We start from the raw sequence: 13,946 nt of genomic DNA, 5'->3' as shown, positions 1-13,946 counted from the left end.
CTGAGTATGTTTCCACAGAGACCCTGATTCCATCCAAATCATGATTTCTAAAAATGTAAGTTTAGAAGCCAAAAGAGTGATGTAGTGCTGAGAGAGGAGAAAGGTGGGTGCCAACCGCTGAGGGACTCTCTGTTGTCCGCCTTTGATGACTGAGGGACTCTCTGTTGTCCGCCTTTGATGACTGAGGGTTTAGATTTTATTCAGATTGTCCCTGTAATCAGCTCTGTGGTCACTCTCATCTGATCTGGTGCTGTGGTACTGCGAGGTGCTCAGGGATGCCCGTGTAGAAGTCCTCCGGTCTCTGTTTAGACTATGATGTGTGAACCCATTAACCCCCTGAGTGTGAGCCCACAGGGCTTCAGAGAACGCGCCGTAAGTGCAGGGTTTCGGGGGACATGTTTCTGGACCCACGTGTATCACGTGCCCTGACTGGCCCAGGCCGAGCCACTGTGGTGTAGCCCCACAGCACCACCTTCCTCAGGCGCTAACTGCCCACCCAGCTGCCTCTTGTCATTTTCATTTCCCATCCCTGTGATGAATGTGCTGACTGACAGCCAGGGCACAGGGCCAGCTGCTGACTCTGCATGTTCCTATCCGAGCCCTGGCCGATCCTGCTGGCAGAGGGGAGGGATCGACTGCTCCTCCATTGCAAGCAAAGGATGGAATTTCTCCATCTGGTCAGAGTGTGTTAGCCAAAGGCAGTGCTGAGGTGTGGCTCCCTGGGAGGGCGTGGGCCTCCCTCGGAGGAACACTTCAGGTGCTTGGTTCCCAGGCTGGAGGCTCAGCTTCAGTTGGGACTGATGCTTTAGGCCCAGGGGTTGGTGCAGCTACAGAGAAAGGCCTTATGCCAAAGACTGGCATCGTCTGAGTGTGGCAATGCAGTGTGTCTGCTTTTGGATGGTACACTGGCTCCACTCCCACCGTCCACTCTGCACACGCATTTTGGTTTCCAAGAAATGCTAAGCGGCTGACGATGGGGTCAGGATGTGAAGACTCTGTTCTGTCGCTCTGCTTGGTGATCCTTTGTGGGGGTCAGGGGAAAAGAGGCAGTCCTGGGGTTTGCCCATCAGCCACCCACACTGCTCCCCAGCCAAGCCCCTTCCGGTGGGGACCATCTTGCTCTTCAGTGATGGAAATTTCTTTGATTTCCATTTGGTATCTCCTGCCCGTAGTGCTGCTAAATTCTCTAGTTGGCCACCTTAGACCCTGAGGTGATTAAAATGATGTAAAAGTCATTCTTGGGAAAAACAGATCGATTCAGGGGACATCTGGCCTGGGATGATCCTTAGGGCAACTCACTCCCATGTGGAGTAGAGAATGCAGAAGAGAAATGCAGAAGCCCAGCTCATAGGTGGGTTTTCGGGACTTAGTGGCCCCACTGGGATTAAGTTCAGACTCTCAGGTAGCAGGCAGACAGCTGATGGGAGCTGCACGGTGCCTATGGAGCGCTGTATTGTATGGCTTATCTGAAAAGAGAGCATAAAAGTCAACCTGGCAGGCTCGCCTTAACTGTGCCGTTCTTTAAGATTGAGGAGCTGGAAGAACAGTGCGGTGAGATCAACAGGGAGAAGGAAAAGAACACCCAGCTGAAGAGGAGGATTGAGGAGCTGGAGTCAGAGGTCCGAGAAAAGGAAATGGTGAGTAGAGAGCTCGGAGCAGCGCCCTGCATGTCCCCGGCCTTGCATGGCGACCTCTGTCATCTCTTCAGAGCAGGACAGGTGACCTGGGACTCTGGCAACTGCCTGGACTCCAGGATAGAGAATCAGGGCTTGTACCACAGATCAGCTTCCCCTGAGAGCCAGAGCCTCACAGGCCGCTTGCAGCCTTCAGTGTAGGACATCCTGGAGTGAACTGAGGGGGGCAGTTGCAGCTCAGTAGGTAGAATGCTTGCCCAGCATGCGTAAGTTCCTGGGGTTTGACCCCCAGGACAGTGTGAACTCCCATGGAGGCACAACCCAGAGTTCGCAGAGGCAGGAGGATCAGGAGTTCAGAGGCCATCTCCATTAAGGCCAGTCTGGATACATGAGGTGCTTTCTGGGAAAAATAAAAGATTTCCCAAAAGCACAAAAGCCACAGTCAGTCTTAGAGATCACCAGAGCAGAGTTCCGCCATCAGGCTCAGGCAACTAGACTTTCCGTCCCCACAGTCGTTTATGTTTGGGGAGACAGAAAAGGTAAGCACACAGCACTGGGATATGGGCAAGTCAACGAGACCTCCCTAGGCCTCGGTTTTTACCACTATGAAGCAGCAATTGTAAAAATACAAGTCATTTTACAGCGTGTACAGATTTGATGTGGTGATGTATCAGATACTGCACGCACCCTTAGAGCCCAGCGGTGCTTCAGGATAGATCCCTCTGTTATGATCTAAGTGAGCAAGACAGGGTCCCAGAACTACACATACAAGTCAGCCATTTTCAAGAGTGTGTTATAATCTCTCTCCCTCCCCCCACCCCCCGTGTCTCTTTAAAAATGTCTGTCTCCCCTAGGAGTTGAAGGATCTCCGCAAACAAAGTGAAATCATACCTCAGCTCATGTCCGAGTGTGAATATGTCTCTGAGAAGTTAGAGGTAAGGGTGCACATTGGTCCCGAGGTGATCAGCGTGTCCCTAACTCTTCTGTTCCCTCTCATGTTTACACCTAGGATGGTCAAGGGTGGCTTTCTACTTTCAAGAGCATTCCTGGGGGCTGCCTCAGGAATTTACACAAAGGTTCTTGTGCACAGCCAGAGCGTGGGCGATAGTTTCCCACTTATGGGAAATCCCTGCAGGACCAAGCCAGTCAGGAGGGGGCACTGGAGTGGCCTGGGTGTCTGGACAGGGTCAGGTACAAGTCTGCCCTGGCCTCTTCCCAGCTCTTGCCTTTGGATGCTGACCTTAAACTGCCCTTCCTCACTACCATCAGCTCCCCGATCTACAAAACAAGGGGTTTTCTTCTCCCTCAGTGGTTTCCTCACTGCAGTCCCCTTGACCTACACAAGGGGCACTTTATTGAATTACAACCCCAGGATTGCATTAATAACCAGTTTCTAGGCACATATTCAAGAAAGTCCTAGTTTAGCACCACAGAATACAGCTCTTCCATGGTGTTCTGGCTTTGGTAGGATATAAGAGAAAGGACGGGGCCTCAGATTTCTGGTTCTCCATTGGAACCTTCGTGACACTCCCTTGAGCAGGACTGTGCGTTCTGCATTTCTGGTTGCCGCTTTGGGGTGTTCAGGCCTTTTAATCCTTCTTTAGGAAAACCACCAAGTGGCCCCCTTTCTGACTAGAGTGGTGAGCATTTGGTCCGGGTTCAGCTGTTTTCAGTGATGGCTCCATCAGTCACTGCCTTCTAGATCCCTCTCCCTTTTGTCTCATCAGGCTGCAGAAAGAGACAATCAAAACTTGGAAGACAAAGTGCGGTCTCTAAAGACAGACATCGAGGAGAGTAAATACCGGCAGCGCCACCTGAAGGGGGAGCTCAAGAGCTTCCTTGAGGTGCTGGACGGAAAGATCGATGACCTCCACGACTTCCGCCGAGGGCTCTCCAAGCTAGGCACGGATAACTAGGGTGGGGCGGAGCCTAGATGGAGAGTGGAAAGCGTGTGTGAGAGATGAAGTGGACATAGGGCATTCTCCGTTTGCTTCTGTAATGCGGGTGCGTTCTGTCTGTCTCCAGGCCAGTCGTGCCGTCCACTCGCTCCTCCAGAATAGAAAATCTCTTGCTTCTCTGGCTTTGTGAGGTCGTGGACACCTGGAAGCTTCTGACTCAGGAATCCAGAACGGTCTACCTTAGCCGTTTACGCAGTCAGGGCAGGGACATTCAGATCTTCCCTTAAGGGCTGTTGCAACCCTATGAACTGGGGATGGGGGAAGTATTTTCTAATCCAAGTATCATTAACCTTTACAACAGGCCTTTGGGCGCCTTCCGCTGCGTGGCACTCAGTGTGTAAGACTCTAGATTCCAGACCGGGAGCACGTGGAGGGAACATCTTTTCCCAGGATGCATTCTGTTCCTTTAGCAGAGGTAGCTAACCTTTCGAAGTTATGACAGATTTCACACTCAAAAACTGCACAATTGATCTACCCAAAAAGAAATAATTATTAAAAAAAAAAAAACCCTAACATATTTTAAGTAAATACACTGTTTTGGGTTGGAGCGCATTCATAGTTACCCTCAGCTGCATGTGGCCTTTGGACTGTAGGCCACACAAACCTACTTGAAAGGAACCATTTAATGGAGACTTGTCCAGTGGGAAGACAAACCAGAAGTTTTGGCGTGCGCTTACTGACAAGGAATTACTTGTACCTACTCTGACCCATCCTCCCCTGATTTGTCACGGTTGCAACAATGTTTTTTTGTTTGTTTGTTTTGTTTTTGTTTTGTTTGCTTTCCTTTTTAAATTTCAGAACAGATGCTTGAGCTGTTGGAACAGAATGCAGGGAGGGTGTCTAGCACAGTCTGGGCACATAATAGGTGCTTAATAAACATTCGTTCACTTAAACATATAAACAGAATTTAGTGTTTTAATCAGACCGCACAGCAGAGTTCAGACCCTTGTTGAACAACACATCGTTTCTGTTGTGCTGAAGTAATTATCAGAAACAAATGCAGTTTACTGTACTCAAACCTAGACTTAGCTCTGAGGCTCAGACTGTGGCAAGGTGATCATCATAGGCTACTCTGAGGCCCTCCTGCAGGGCCCCAGCCACGATCCCTCTAGAAGACATTGCCTTTGGGCCACCTTCTCTTCCAGGCAGAGGACCTGTAGTTAGAGGCTTTCTGGATACTAGGAGAGCATGGTGTAGGAGCTACCCTGGGCTTAGAAAGTAGGCTGTGCTCCCCATAATGGGTTTGAACAATAGCAGAGCCTTCCTACAGGCCACGGGGTGAGGGCCCCTTGGGTGGCAGCCCTTAGCCTCAGTGATGGAGACATTCCTCCCAGGTCCACCTTTCCTTTTCCAGTTCCTGCTAAGGAAGGGTCTGCAGCCAAAAGGCTCTCTTTCTGCTCACAGAGAACTTCTTAGTGGGGTCATTGGACATTCTGGTCCATGGGCATTCCTCCTGTGAGAGATTGCACACAGGAGGCAAACTGTGCTAAGTCCAACCCCCAACCCTTCTGAATGCCTTGGGCAAGAGAAACATTGGTTTCCTACACCTCTAAGACCCCTCTAGATGTGTCCACATGGGATCAGAAATTCTTCCTCCTGAATGAGAAAACAGCCTGAGGAAGGGGCTAGATCTGCATGTTCAAGACCCAAGCCCTGTGGACACTTCCAAGTCCTCATCTTTCCTTGCAGTGGCTGACGAGTTGCTCTGAGCAAGGAACTCGACTGGGATAAGAAAGGAAGGCTGGTGATATGGAAGGCTGAGGTATATTAGGGCAGGGGTGACACCATCCAGTCAGGATACTTTTTATGCAACAGAGCGGTCACCTCTGCTGTAATTCAGCCCAGGGTACTGCCAGTCCTGCCTTTCCCACAGTTTCCAGTAGTTCTCAAGTCAGTAGCAGCCGCTAACTCTGCTGCACCAAGAGAACATAGACTGGGTTAGCCATGACCCAGCATTGGGCTAAAGGGAACATGGCTCCCAAGAGTAGTGGACACTGGGACCCTCAGCTTCAGATGAGCCTCCGTCTGCAGGAAACATGGTCATGTAGAAGATGCTCTCTTGTCTGACTGGAGGTATGACCTGCTGACATGATCACATGAGGACACTTGCTAAAGCCACTGAATCAGAAACGCAGAAAATTCTAGAAGTTCTGAGCATCGTGGGCTGGCTGTAAGGTTGGAACCCATGATCCCTGTTGTTAGCCACTCGGGGGTTTGGCAAGCTTCTTGTAGCCAGTAGGCAGGGGAAATAGAGTTTTTATACTCTTGGACCCAAGCAGCCCCCAAACTGCCACAACTCATGAGCCTAAGAGACTACAGTCTCCCCTGAAGAGTGATGTAGGCTTCACAGTTAAAGCCTGAAACACTGAACCTCCCTTTTGTCTGCTTCCTCTAAAGACCTCATGATTCCTCGTTTGCTTTCTTTTTAAAAACAATTGTGGCCCAGGAAGAGCCTGGAAGGCCAACAATAGGCTGGCTCTGTCTGCAGCCCCTGGCACTGTACAAAGTAGACTCTGTACAGAGCAAACGGCCCTCTGAAATGTTCCTATCCATTCCCATTGGTGGGCCGTACCTTCATTTATTATGACATCCAACCTAGTCTTAGGCCTGTTGTCATGACCTCAAACCCTGTGCAGATGGTGTGAGCTGTTTCCTCCCAGCAATTACAGCCACCGCGTGCTGCCTGCAGAGCCCGGTGTCAGATGAGATCGGCCTTGGCATCTCCAAGGCTAGCAGTCTGCACCTCACTTAGCTTGCATTCTGCAGCCATCCACTTAGAGCCTAAAAGAGGCCAAGAAAACCTCAGAAGCCTTTAGCCATGACCCACATGCATTTCTGACTTGGGGCTGGGGTGCGGCAGAGGCCATGCTTCTGGTGCCTAGGAATGAGAGACCACCGGAGGGAAGGATTGGAAGGGAAGAAACAGCCCATGCTAGACCTCCGGTCGTCTTCTGTTGCATCTCCCCAAGAGCAGTCACTTTAGACCTTGACTGGGTGAGAGAACTTGGCGGAGACTATCAACAGGAAGCAGAGGCAGAGTAGCATGCCCAGAGCTACCCAGCTGTGGCCAGCGGCATGGGCTCCTGGGTCTCCTGGACCTTGATCCACTGTTCTCCCATGAGCCATATTGTCACTCTCCCGTTGGTGTCCCTTAGATGCCAAGAAGAAATAAGTAGCCCTCTGCCCTATTAGAAACATGTTGCAACTGTATTAATTTTAGTCCACAGCAAAGAACAGCCGACGACAGGGACAAGGCAGAATTGTTCACCATACACAGTAAGGTCTGTTTTTGTTTTTTGTTTTAGTTTTAAATGATTCTGCTCTGTAGGGACCTCTTCAGTGATCTCCGCTTGATGAGGCCAGTTTGGTGGAACACTGTCTGGTTTTGAATTCTTTGCTGATGGCTTTAATGGAGGTACACTGGTCTTTTTAAAGAGGGGGAAAAGGCCTTCGATGGCAGAGTCAGGAGTAGGAACAGGCCCAGAAATGGCTGGCTGGTGCACAGGAGCCACAGCTGGGGAGGTGCAGACCCATCCAGTGCGTAGAGTGGTTTGCGTGTACGACAGGCTGTCCACAGGGGGCGCTGCTCTCTAGCCTGCATACTCCACAGCCATAGCCTTCAGCTGCTCTGTGGGCAGATGCATGAGCTGCATTTGATGTGAGTGAGTGATAGCTCACCATGCAGCCCAAAAGCATTCCGAGCAAGCCCATTTTGCAGGGGCTCTCTCTACAGACAAGATTCCTCTTCTGCAGACATCGGGGGCAACTGTGAATGAGACCCAACTTAGACCTCACATGGAGCCAGGCGCATGCTTGGAAACAGGGCGGTCTGGTAGGAGTTCAAGTGAAGCTGCCCTTCAGGGAACACCAAACGGCACCAATCACTGCTCTTTGCTGACAACGGAAGTGGGTCACTAGAAGTTACATTCGGGTGACTCTTGGGAACATCACTGGATTTTGAAGCACTTGCAACATGAATCAGAAGCTTTCAATTCAGTGTCCATATGCCTCTTGAATGATGGGCATGATTTTAAACAGACCGTGACTTATGAATACATGCCCCCCCCCACCCAAAGAAATACACTGTGTTCTGGGGACAGTGGGTGTGACGGCATGGAGACAGATCCCTAAATAGAAGTGTGAGTTATTTACATGTCTTTTCCTTACACCTTTCTGAAGGATATAAATCCCTCTTTAAAAACAAGCCTGGCAAGAAGGTGACTTTGGTAGGAATTTTGAGCTGTATGAAATTGTGTGTGTGTGTGTGTGTGTGTGTGTGTGTGTGTGTGTGTGTGTGTGTGTGTGTGTGCGTGCGTGCGTGCGTGCGTGCAGGCATTGGAGGGAGGAAGCATCAGGGAAAGCCAGAGAAACAATTAGGAGGAATTCAAGTACAACTCCATAACCAGGAGGAGTCTTTGAATATTTCTGGAGGTGATGGCGAATGTTCTGGAATCCACTTACAGGACTTGTGGGGCTTCGGTTTGATGTGAAATTGTACAGTTCTTTTTGATAGTGTAGCACTTGCTGCAGAGAGGGGCCACAGGGACCACTGCAGAGGCCACATGGACCACAGCAGGCTTGCCCACTCTGTCAGGAGATCAGCAGCTTGATGTCTCCATCCTGTACCATGATGTGATAGCAGGAAGACGTTTCTTACATCTCCACAAGAGCTTAATGCTAAGTATGGATTGGATAAGCAAATTATTTCATGAGTCATTTTTTCTTTTTAAATGCTTTTTTGGAATATAAGTAATAGATACTTTTTTAAAAATGAAACTAAAGATAAAAGGAACAAAAAAAAAAAAAGCAAACAACCCACCTATTGTTCCACCATCTGATTGTAACCACTGTTAACCAGTGTGGCTCTTCAGCGTCCTCACTACGCTGCTTTTGTTCCTTTTCCATGAAATATCCTGGTCTCACGCACACTCTTCCACCTTTGTCCCCTTTTACACTGTATCACAGACGTGTTTCTCTGTTGCTAAGTAAGTAACTACTACTCTTTTTAACACCTGTGTAGTCATTCCTTGGATAGTTAAGCTGTTTCCAGTTTTCTACTCTTGTAGTCAGGACTCAATAAAAACTGTTTCTGACGTCTTTGTAAACTGTTTAGAATATTTGCATAGAATAAATTTCTAATATTAGCCTTTTCTGATCTCCAAACCCTGGTTCCTTTCCTTCCTAAACATGTGAGAGACTCCATTCACCAGCCCCTGGGTGGTCAGCTCTTTAGGGCCCTGGGAATAATTCTGGTCAAGGATGTGGGCAGAAGTAGTATCTGAAACTCTAGCCAGGACTGTGGAGGGCGCCATGCTTGTCTCCAGTGTCTCTGATCCTTTCCCATAACAAATGGTATTATCCCAGGGTTAGGGCTTCTCCCGGCCTCGAGGGACTGTGTGGGACAGGTCCTCGCACCCCACTCTGCCTGCCATCGAGACAGCCATGCGGCACACACAGAGATAGACCCTTGTGTTTTACCACTGGGACTTCAGGGTTGAAGACTGACTGCAGCATAACACAGCCCTATTTTAACTACTAAGAAAGGCATCCATGTTTTTAGGATCTAAACATAGCACTTCAAATTACCTTTCAGAAAGATGCCCCACACCAACTATACCTCCCCTCAGAGTGTCTGTGAGCACCCGGCTCCCTCAGCAGCTCTGTCAGTATCATGGAGGCAGGAGCTAAGAAAGTTACAGTTTTCGTTAAAATATGATCCTCATTAGCAAATGAGCCCCGCCTGCCTCTGCTACCCAAGTGCTGGGGTCAAAGGTGTGCACCACCACCCTGCTTCAGGCCTGCTTCCTCATAAGGTCTTTAGTGGTCTCATTCACTCCTCTTTTTTTTTTTTTAGTATATGTATACTACTTGTGTGCCTGATATTCAAGGAGACCAGAAGAGAGGGTATCAGATGCCCTGGAACTGGAGAAGGTTGTGAGCTGCCATGTGGGTGCTGGGAGTCAAACCCTCTGAAAGCATACCTAGTGCTCTTAACCACTGAGCCATCTCTCCATTACTCAGCCCCCCTTTTGTTTGCTTTTTATTTATTTATTTATTTTTTTTGAAACAAGGTCTCATCCATATAACTGGCTAGCCTGGAGTTCTCTGGGTAGACCACACTAGCCTTAAATGTATGGCAATCCTCCTGCCTCAGCCTTCCAAGTGCTGGAATTACAGGCTTGCTCCACCACAGACAGCGGTTTCATTGATGTCAAAATTTCTTCATAAATATTATAAAAACTAAAGTCATATCATGGCTTTTAGAGAAATTCTTGCACAGGAAGAAACCTTTTTTTATCTTTTCCTTTATAGTTAATCCTTTGTTGTCATGATTGTGAAAGTTTTTCTGGTTCTGATCCCAGCCTACTCTGTTCATTAGTGTATTGATCTTGTACGTTCATTAACCCCGTTTCAGCTGTGGAATCTCTGATCTCAGCCAGGCAGGACGATCAGCCGCATAGAAAGACTAAGCGCCAGCCTTGACTATTTATGGAGACCCTATCTCAAAAACACAAGACAAACCAGAAACAAACAAACCAACCAGTCAGTTGTGATGCATACCTTTAATTCCAGTACAAAGAAGGCAGAAGCAGGGGGATCTCTGTGAGTTCCCAAGCCAGCCAGGGTTGCACAGTGAGATCCTGTCTCCAAAACAAATAAAACAACACAGCAAAACAAAACTGCCCTTTTATTCCTAATTTATTTCTAAATTGCACCAAAACTATTTGGGGGGAAAGGACCCTTTCTTTACTGATGTCAAATTGCATTTTATGTACCCTACCCCTGAGCGGGTGTGAGCTGTACTTGTGAACTGCCTGTCCGTGTATTCTGCTACTGGGACTACACTTGTTAGGTAATCCTAATTTAGGTTTGAAATCCCCAGTTAATGATTTTTTTAAATTTGCTAGTCTCCTTTATATACTAATATTTCCAAAAGAAATTCAGGGGCCATTTTTTAAATTTTGGAATCCTTGGAAATTGAATTACATAATATTTCTATCTTACAAGAGAAGTAACATCTCTGTAACCTCTTTTGTTTCACTAAATTTATAATGTTCAGTCTATTTTTTATAAAGGTAATTTTTTCCTTGCGGTTGTTGCTGTAAATGAGATCTTTCCCGACAGTTACATAGATATAACACTGCTTTGTCAGTGAAAAATCCTTCCCCTTGGATTTCTATTTGAGGACAGCAAATAAACATTACATAAATTTAGACATAAAAAAAACTATAGAAAATCAAAATCTCCTATAATTAAAATTAAAATTCCCTCTGATCCAAGATACTCAACAATTATGTAAAGTCTACACACCACACACACACACACACACACACACACACACACACACAAACACATACATACACACACACACAAATACACACACAGTGTTTATCATCTTGACAGTTTGACACAGCCCCTCTGCTACGTGCATTCTTTGCTTGGAGAAGATCTTGACCATCAGGAAGCATCGATCAATCTACCTCATTTTATCTACACAGAAGAGTGTGTCTGCGAACAAGTCCATTTCCAGTCTGTCCAGCCGCTCACTGGTTAATTCTTTTGGTCTTAACTTCCTTTGCCTTCCTTGTAGGTGATGACCTTGATTAGTGATGATGATATCATGCCCAGAGTGTTCACTTTCTTGCCTTCCCACGCTGACCGGCCCCTCTGTAACAGTGACAGAGTTGTTTATGATTGTGCTAGTCTCGAACATGCCTCTCCACATACCTCCCCTTTGGTGAGGACAAGTTAGTGTCTTTACCTGTGACTCTTGTATAGTCAAGCCATACTCTCATGTCTCTGGTTTGCTGGCAAGTAAGGAGTGTTAGGATTTTAGGAAATGAATTTTTAACATCTGTCAAGCTGTTCAAATGACTTTTCTCTATCATGACTTAAGATGACTTAAGATGTAGTTAAATGCTCCTTCTGTTTCCCCAAAACCCTGATGTAGTCACCGTACTTTGTTATTCTTTTAATATACACCTCCCTTTGAAGTTAACAGTGGTTACTCATGATTGGTTGGTCTTTGGTACATTTTTACTTATTTGTGCTTTCAGATTTTTTCTACAAAAGTTGCCTATTACTTGTATAATAAAATTAAGAGCTTTACAATGAGAAAAGACTTCTTGATTTTATCAGTTCCTTTTATTTTAGAATTCCATATCTCATTAATACGATGCATAATTGTGATTTTTCTGCTGTCCTTGTCAGGTGTTTTTATGTGAATCTCCTTTAAAATGTATCTTGGGCCACTTTCTATCTCTTTTTCTATGCCCTGGAACAGTTCAAGTAACATTCAGAACTTCTCGCTCTTTGAAGTTTTTATAACCTGTATACAACTGTCCAAGTCTAGTGCCTTTTAAAGAAATAATTCTTCCATAATTTTAAATCGTTTTCCATATTCATGGGTCTCTTTGAAGTTGCTTCTTACTCTGTAAGATTTCTGACAACTTAACTTGTACTAACTGATGATTGTCTAAGGTTTTTGGGATATGCTGATGTCGAATTGTATGATTTTTTTCCCCTTAGTGTTGTATGTCTCTGCTTCCCATTTTATTCTGACTAGGTTTTCAATAAGTAGTCGATTTTTAATCATCTTTTCAAAAACACAGCGTTGGAGTTTATACGCACATCTCCAGTTTTACCTTTTTATGACTGTTGTTTTTCCCTTGGTATTTTTCCAGCTTTTCAAGTTAAAGGCCATCTTGACTTCTTACGCAGGGAAAGGCACAGTAACTCCTGTTGTAAGCCTGTGACCTTTCCTCGAAGTACATCTGTATCCCATAAATGTTTACGTGTGATGTGATTGTTATAAATAACTTACCACTTCAGGTTGGGGTTTATCTTTTACTGAGGAGTTATTTTAAATTATACTTTTAGATTTCCCAATCATTCGTCTTCGTTGCTGTTACTTTTAACATTTATTACAGACTGCGTTTTTACCTCGTTGTCAAGGAGGGTAAGGCCTGCACACAGTGTGCTTTGGAGTTCATTAACATTTTGTTGAGACCTAGTAGGTTTTCAGTTTTAGTGAGATACCCAGGAAGTTAGAGAAGGTATATGCTTTTAAGCAACAATATTTGATCTATGTATGATAATTTGACCTTACTAAATACACTCTTGTGGACCTTTAACTTTTATTTTAACTCATTAACGACTAAGGCTTGTCCCATTACCACTGTATGTCTGTCCTTTCCTCATGTACCTAACAGTTTCTGCTTGTGTATTTCTGTTTCCATAGAAAAATGACCCTTTTATATTTAAGGAAAAAGTTGTTTTCCTAAAGACTTGTGTCCCTTGGCTTTGATGTAATAGAGTTGTTTATGTATAAATCCATGGCTCGGTGAAATCTCTGTGTTTTTAAGCTGACAGAAACCTTTGGAAAGGCCTTCGTGCTTCAAGGTGTTTTGGAAATGCATGATGTCCTCTAGATGTCCTTCCTGGGCAGAAGATGTCCTTCCGTCTGGGTGGAGGCTCCCTAGCTTTGGGAGCAGAATGGAGGTTCTTTTGAGCATGCAAATGTTTTCACTTCCTGTTTGGGAGTGGCCTCTTACACAGGGATGCTTACGGGATGGGTGGCTACCCTACAGCTCGCTATATTTCTGCCACACTATGACTCCTAGCGATATAAATTTTTTTTCTCGTGGAGAGACTAGCTTTCTGAGAGAGGCAGTGAGAATGGACGCTGGTTGCCTGGATACAAGAGAAAAAAAGCCAGTGATACATCCTACTAGAGCAGACCTTTCCCGAAGAATTTCAACGAGCTCTGCATACAGCATAGTCTGTGCCAAGCACAGAAGTGCCTTTCCCCAAATGTGTGGGAGGTGCAACTCCCAGCCCTTGACTGAGGAATGGCAGACATGACCTGTTGTGCCTTCGTTTAATTTCCATTTTAAGCCCTGTTGCACCAGGCTCATGCAATTCTGGGTTCCGTCTTTCTCCCAAGGTGAGTCTTTAACAATTTGGGGAGTGAGGGCTCAGGGGAAGAAGCACACGTATGACGTCACTGAGACATAGCAGCAGGCCTTTATAGTCCGAGGATGGACAGTGTCTCCTTCCGGTTCTTATCTGGCCTCGGAGTATTTCTTTATTTCCCCTGGTTTGTTTTTATTGGGTTTCCAATGCTCTGTCCAAGGTCATTGCCCTAAGGTCTTTCCCTCTCCCTTGCCTGGAGGTGAGCAACTTAAAATGGCCATTCTGCACTTAGCATATTGCCTTGAGGGTATTCACCCCGCCCCACCTCACTTGTATAAACACACCACCTGCATTCTAAGACTGGCCTTGCCAGCGTCATCTGTGCCCTTCCCAGCGTTGAGATGCAGTCCTGTGCTTACCACATCTCTCTCCCGTGGCT

At 46.4% G+C, this 13,946-nt stretch overlaps 1 protein-coding gene across 4 annotated transcripts in view; it reads left to right on the top strand.

Moving 5' to 3' along the window:
• Positions 1–12,924, top strand: part of Homer2 (homer scaffold protein 2) — a 100,816-nt gene extending 87,892 nt beyond the window's left edge. For 3 of the 4 annotated variants that reach the window (XM_039109538.2, XM_039109542.2, XM_063287628.1), the window contains exons 7-9: positions 1,527–1,637; positions 2,489–2,569; positions 3,362–12,924. In XM_039109538.2, coding sequence (XP_038965466.1) covers positions 1,527–1,637; positions 2,489–2,569; positions 3,362–3,550 — 381 coding nt within the window. In that variant the 3' untranslated portion in view covers positions 3,551–12,924. The remainder of the gene's footprint in view (positions 1–1,526; positions 1,638–2,488; positions 2,570–3,361) is intronic. The other variant, NM_053309.2, reaches the window with a different exon arrangement.
• The last annotated feature ends 1,022 nt before the right edge of the window (positions 12,925–13,946 follow it).

This window comes from Rattus norvegicus, chromosome 1, assembly GCF_036323735.1.
Source record: "Rattus norvegicus strain BN/NHsdMcwi chromosome 1, GRCr8, whole genome shotgun sequence".
Lineage (NCBI taxonomy): Eukaryota > Metazoa > Chordata > Mammalia > Rodentia > Muridae > Rattus > Rattus norvegicus.
Note: the sequence above shows the minus strand (reverse complement) of the source record. Positions and strands in the feature narration are given on the sequence as shown.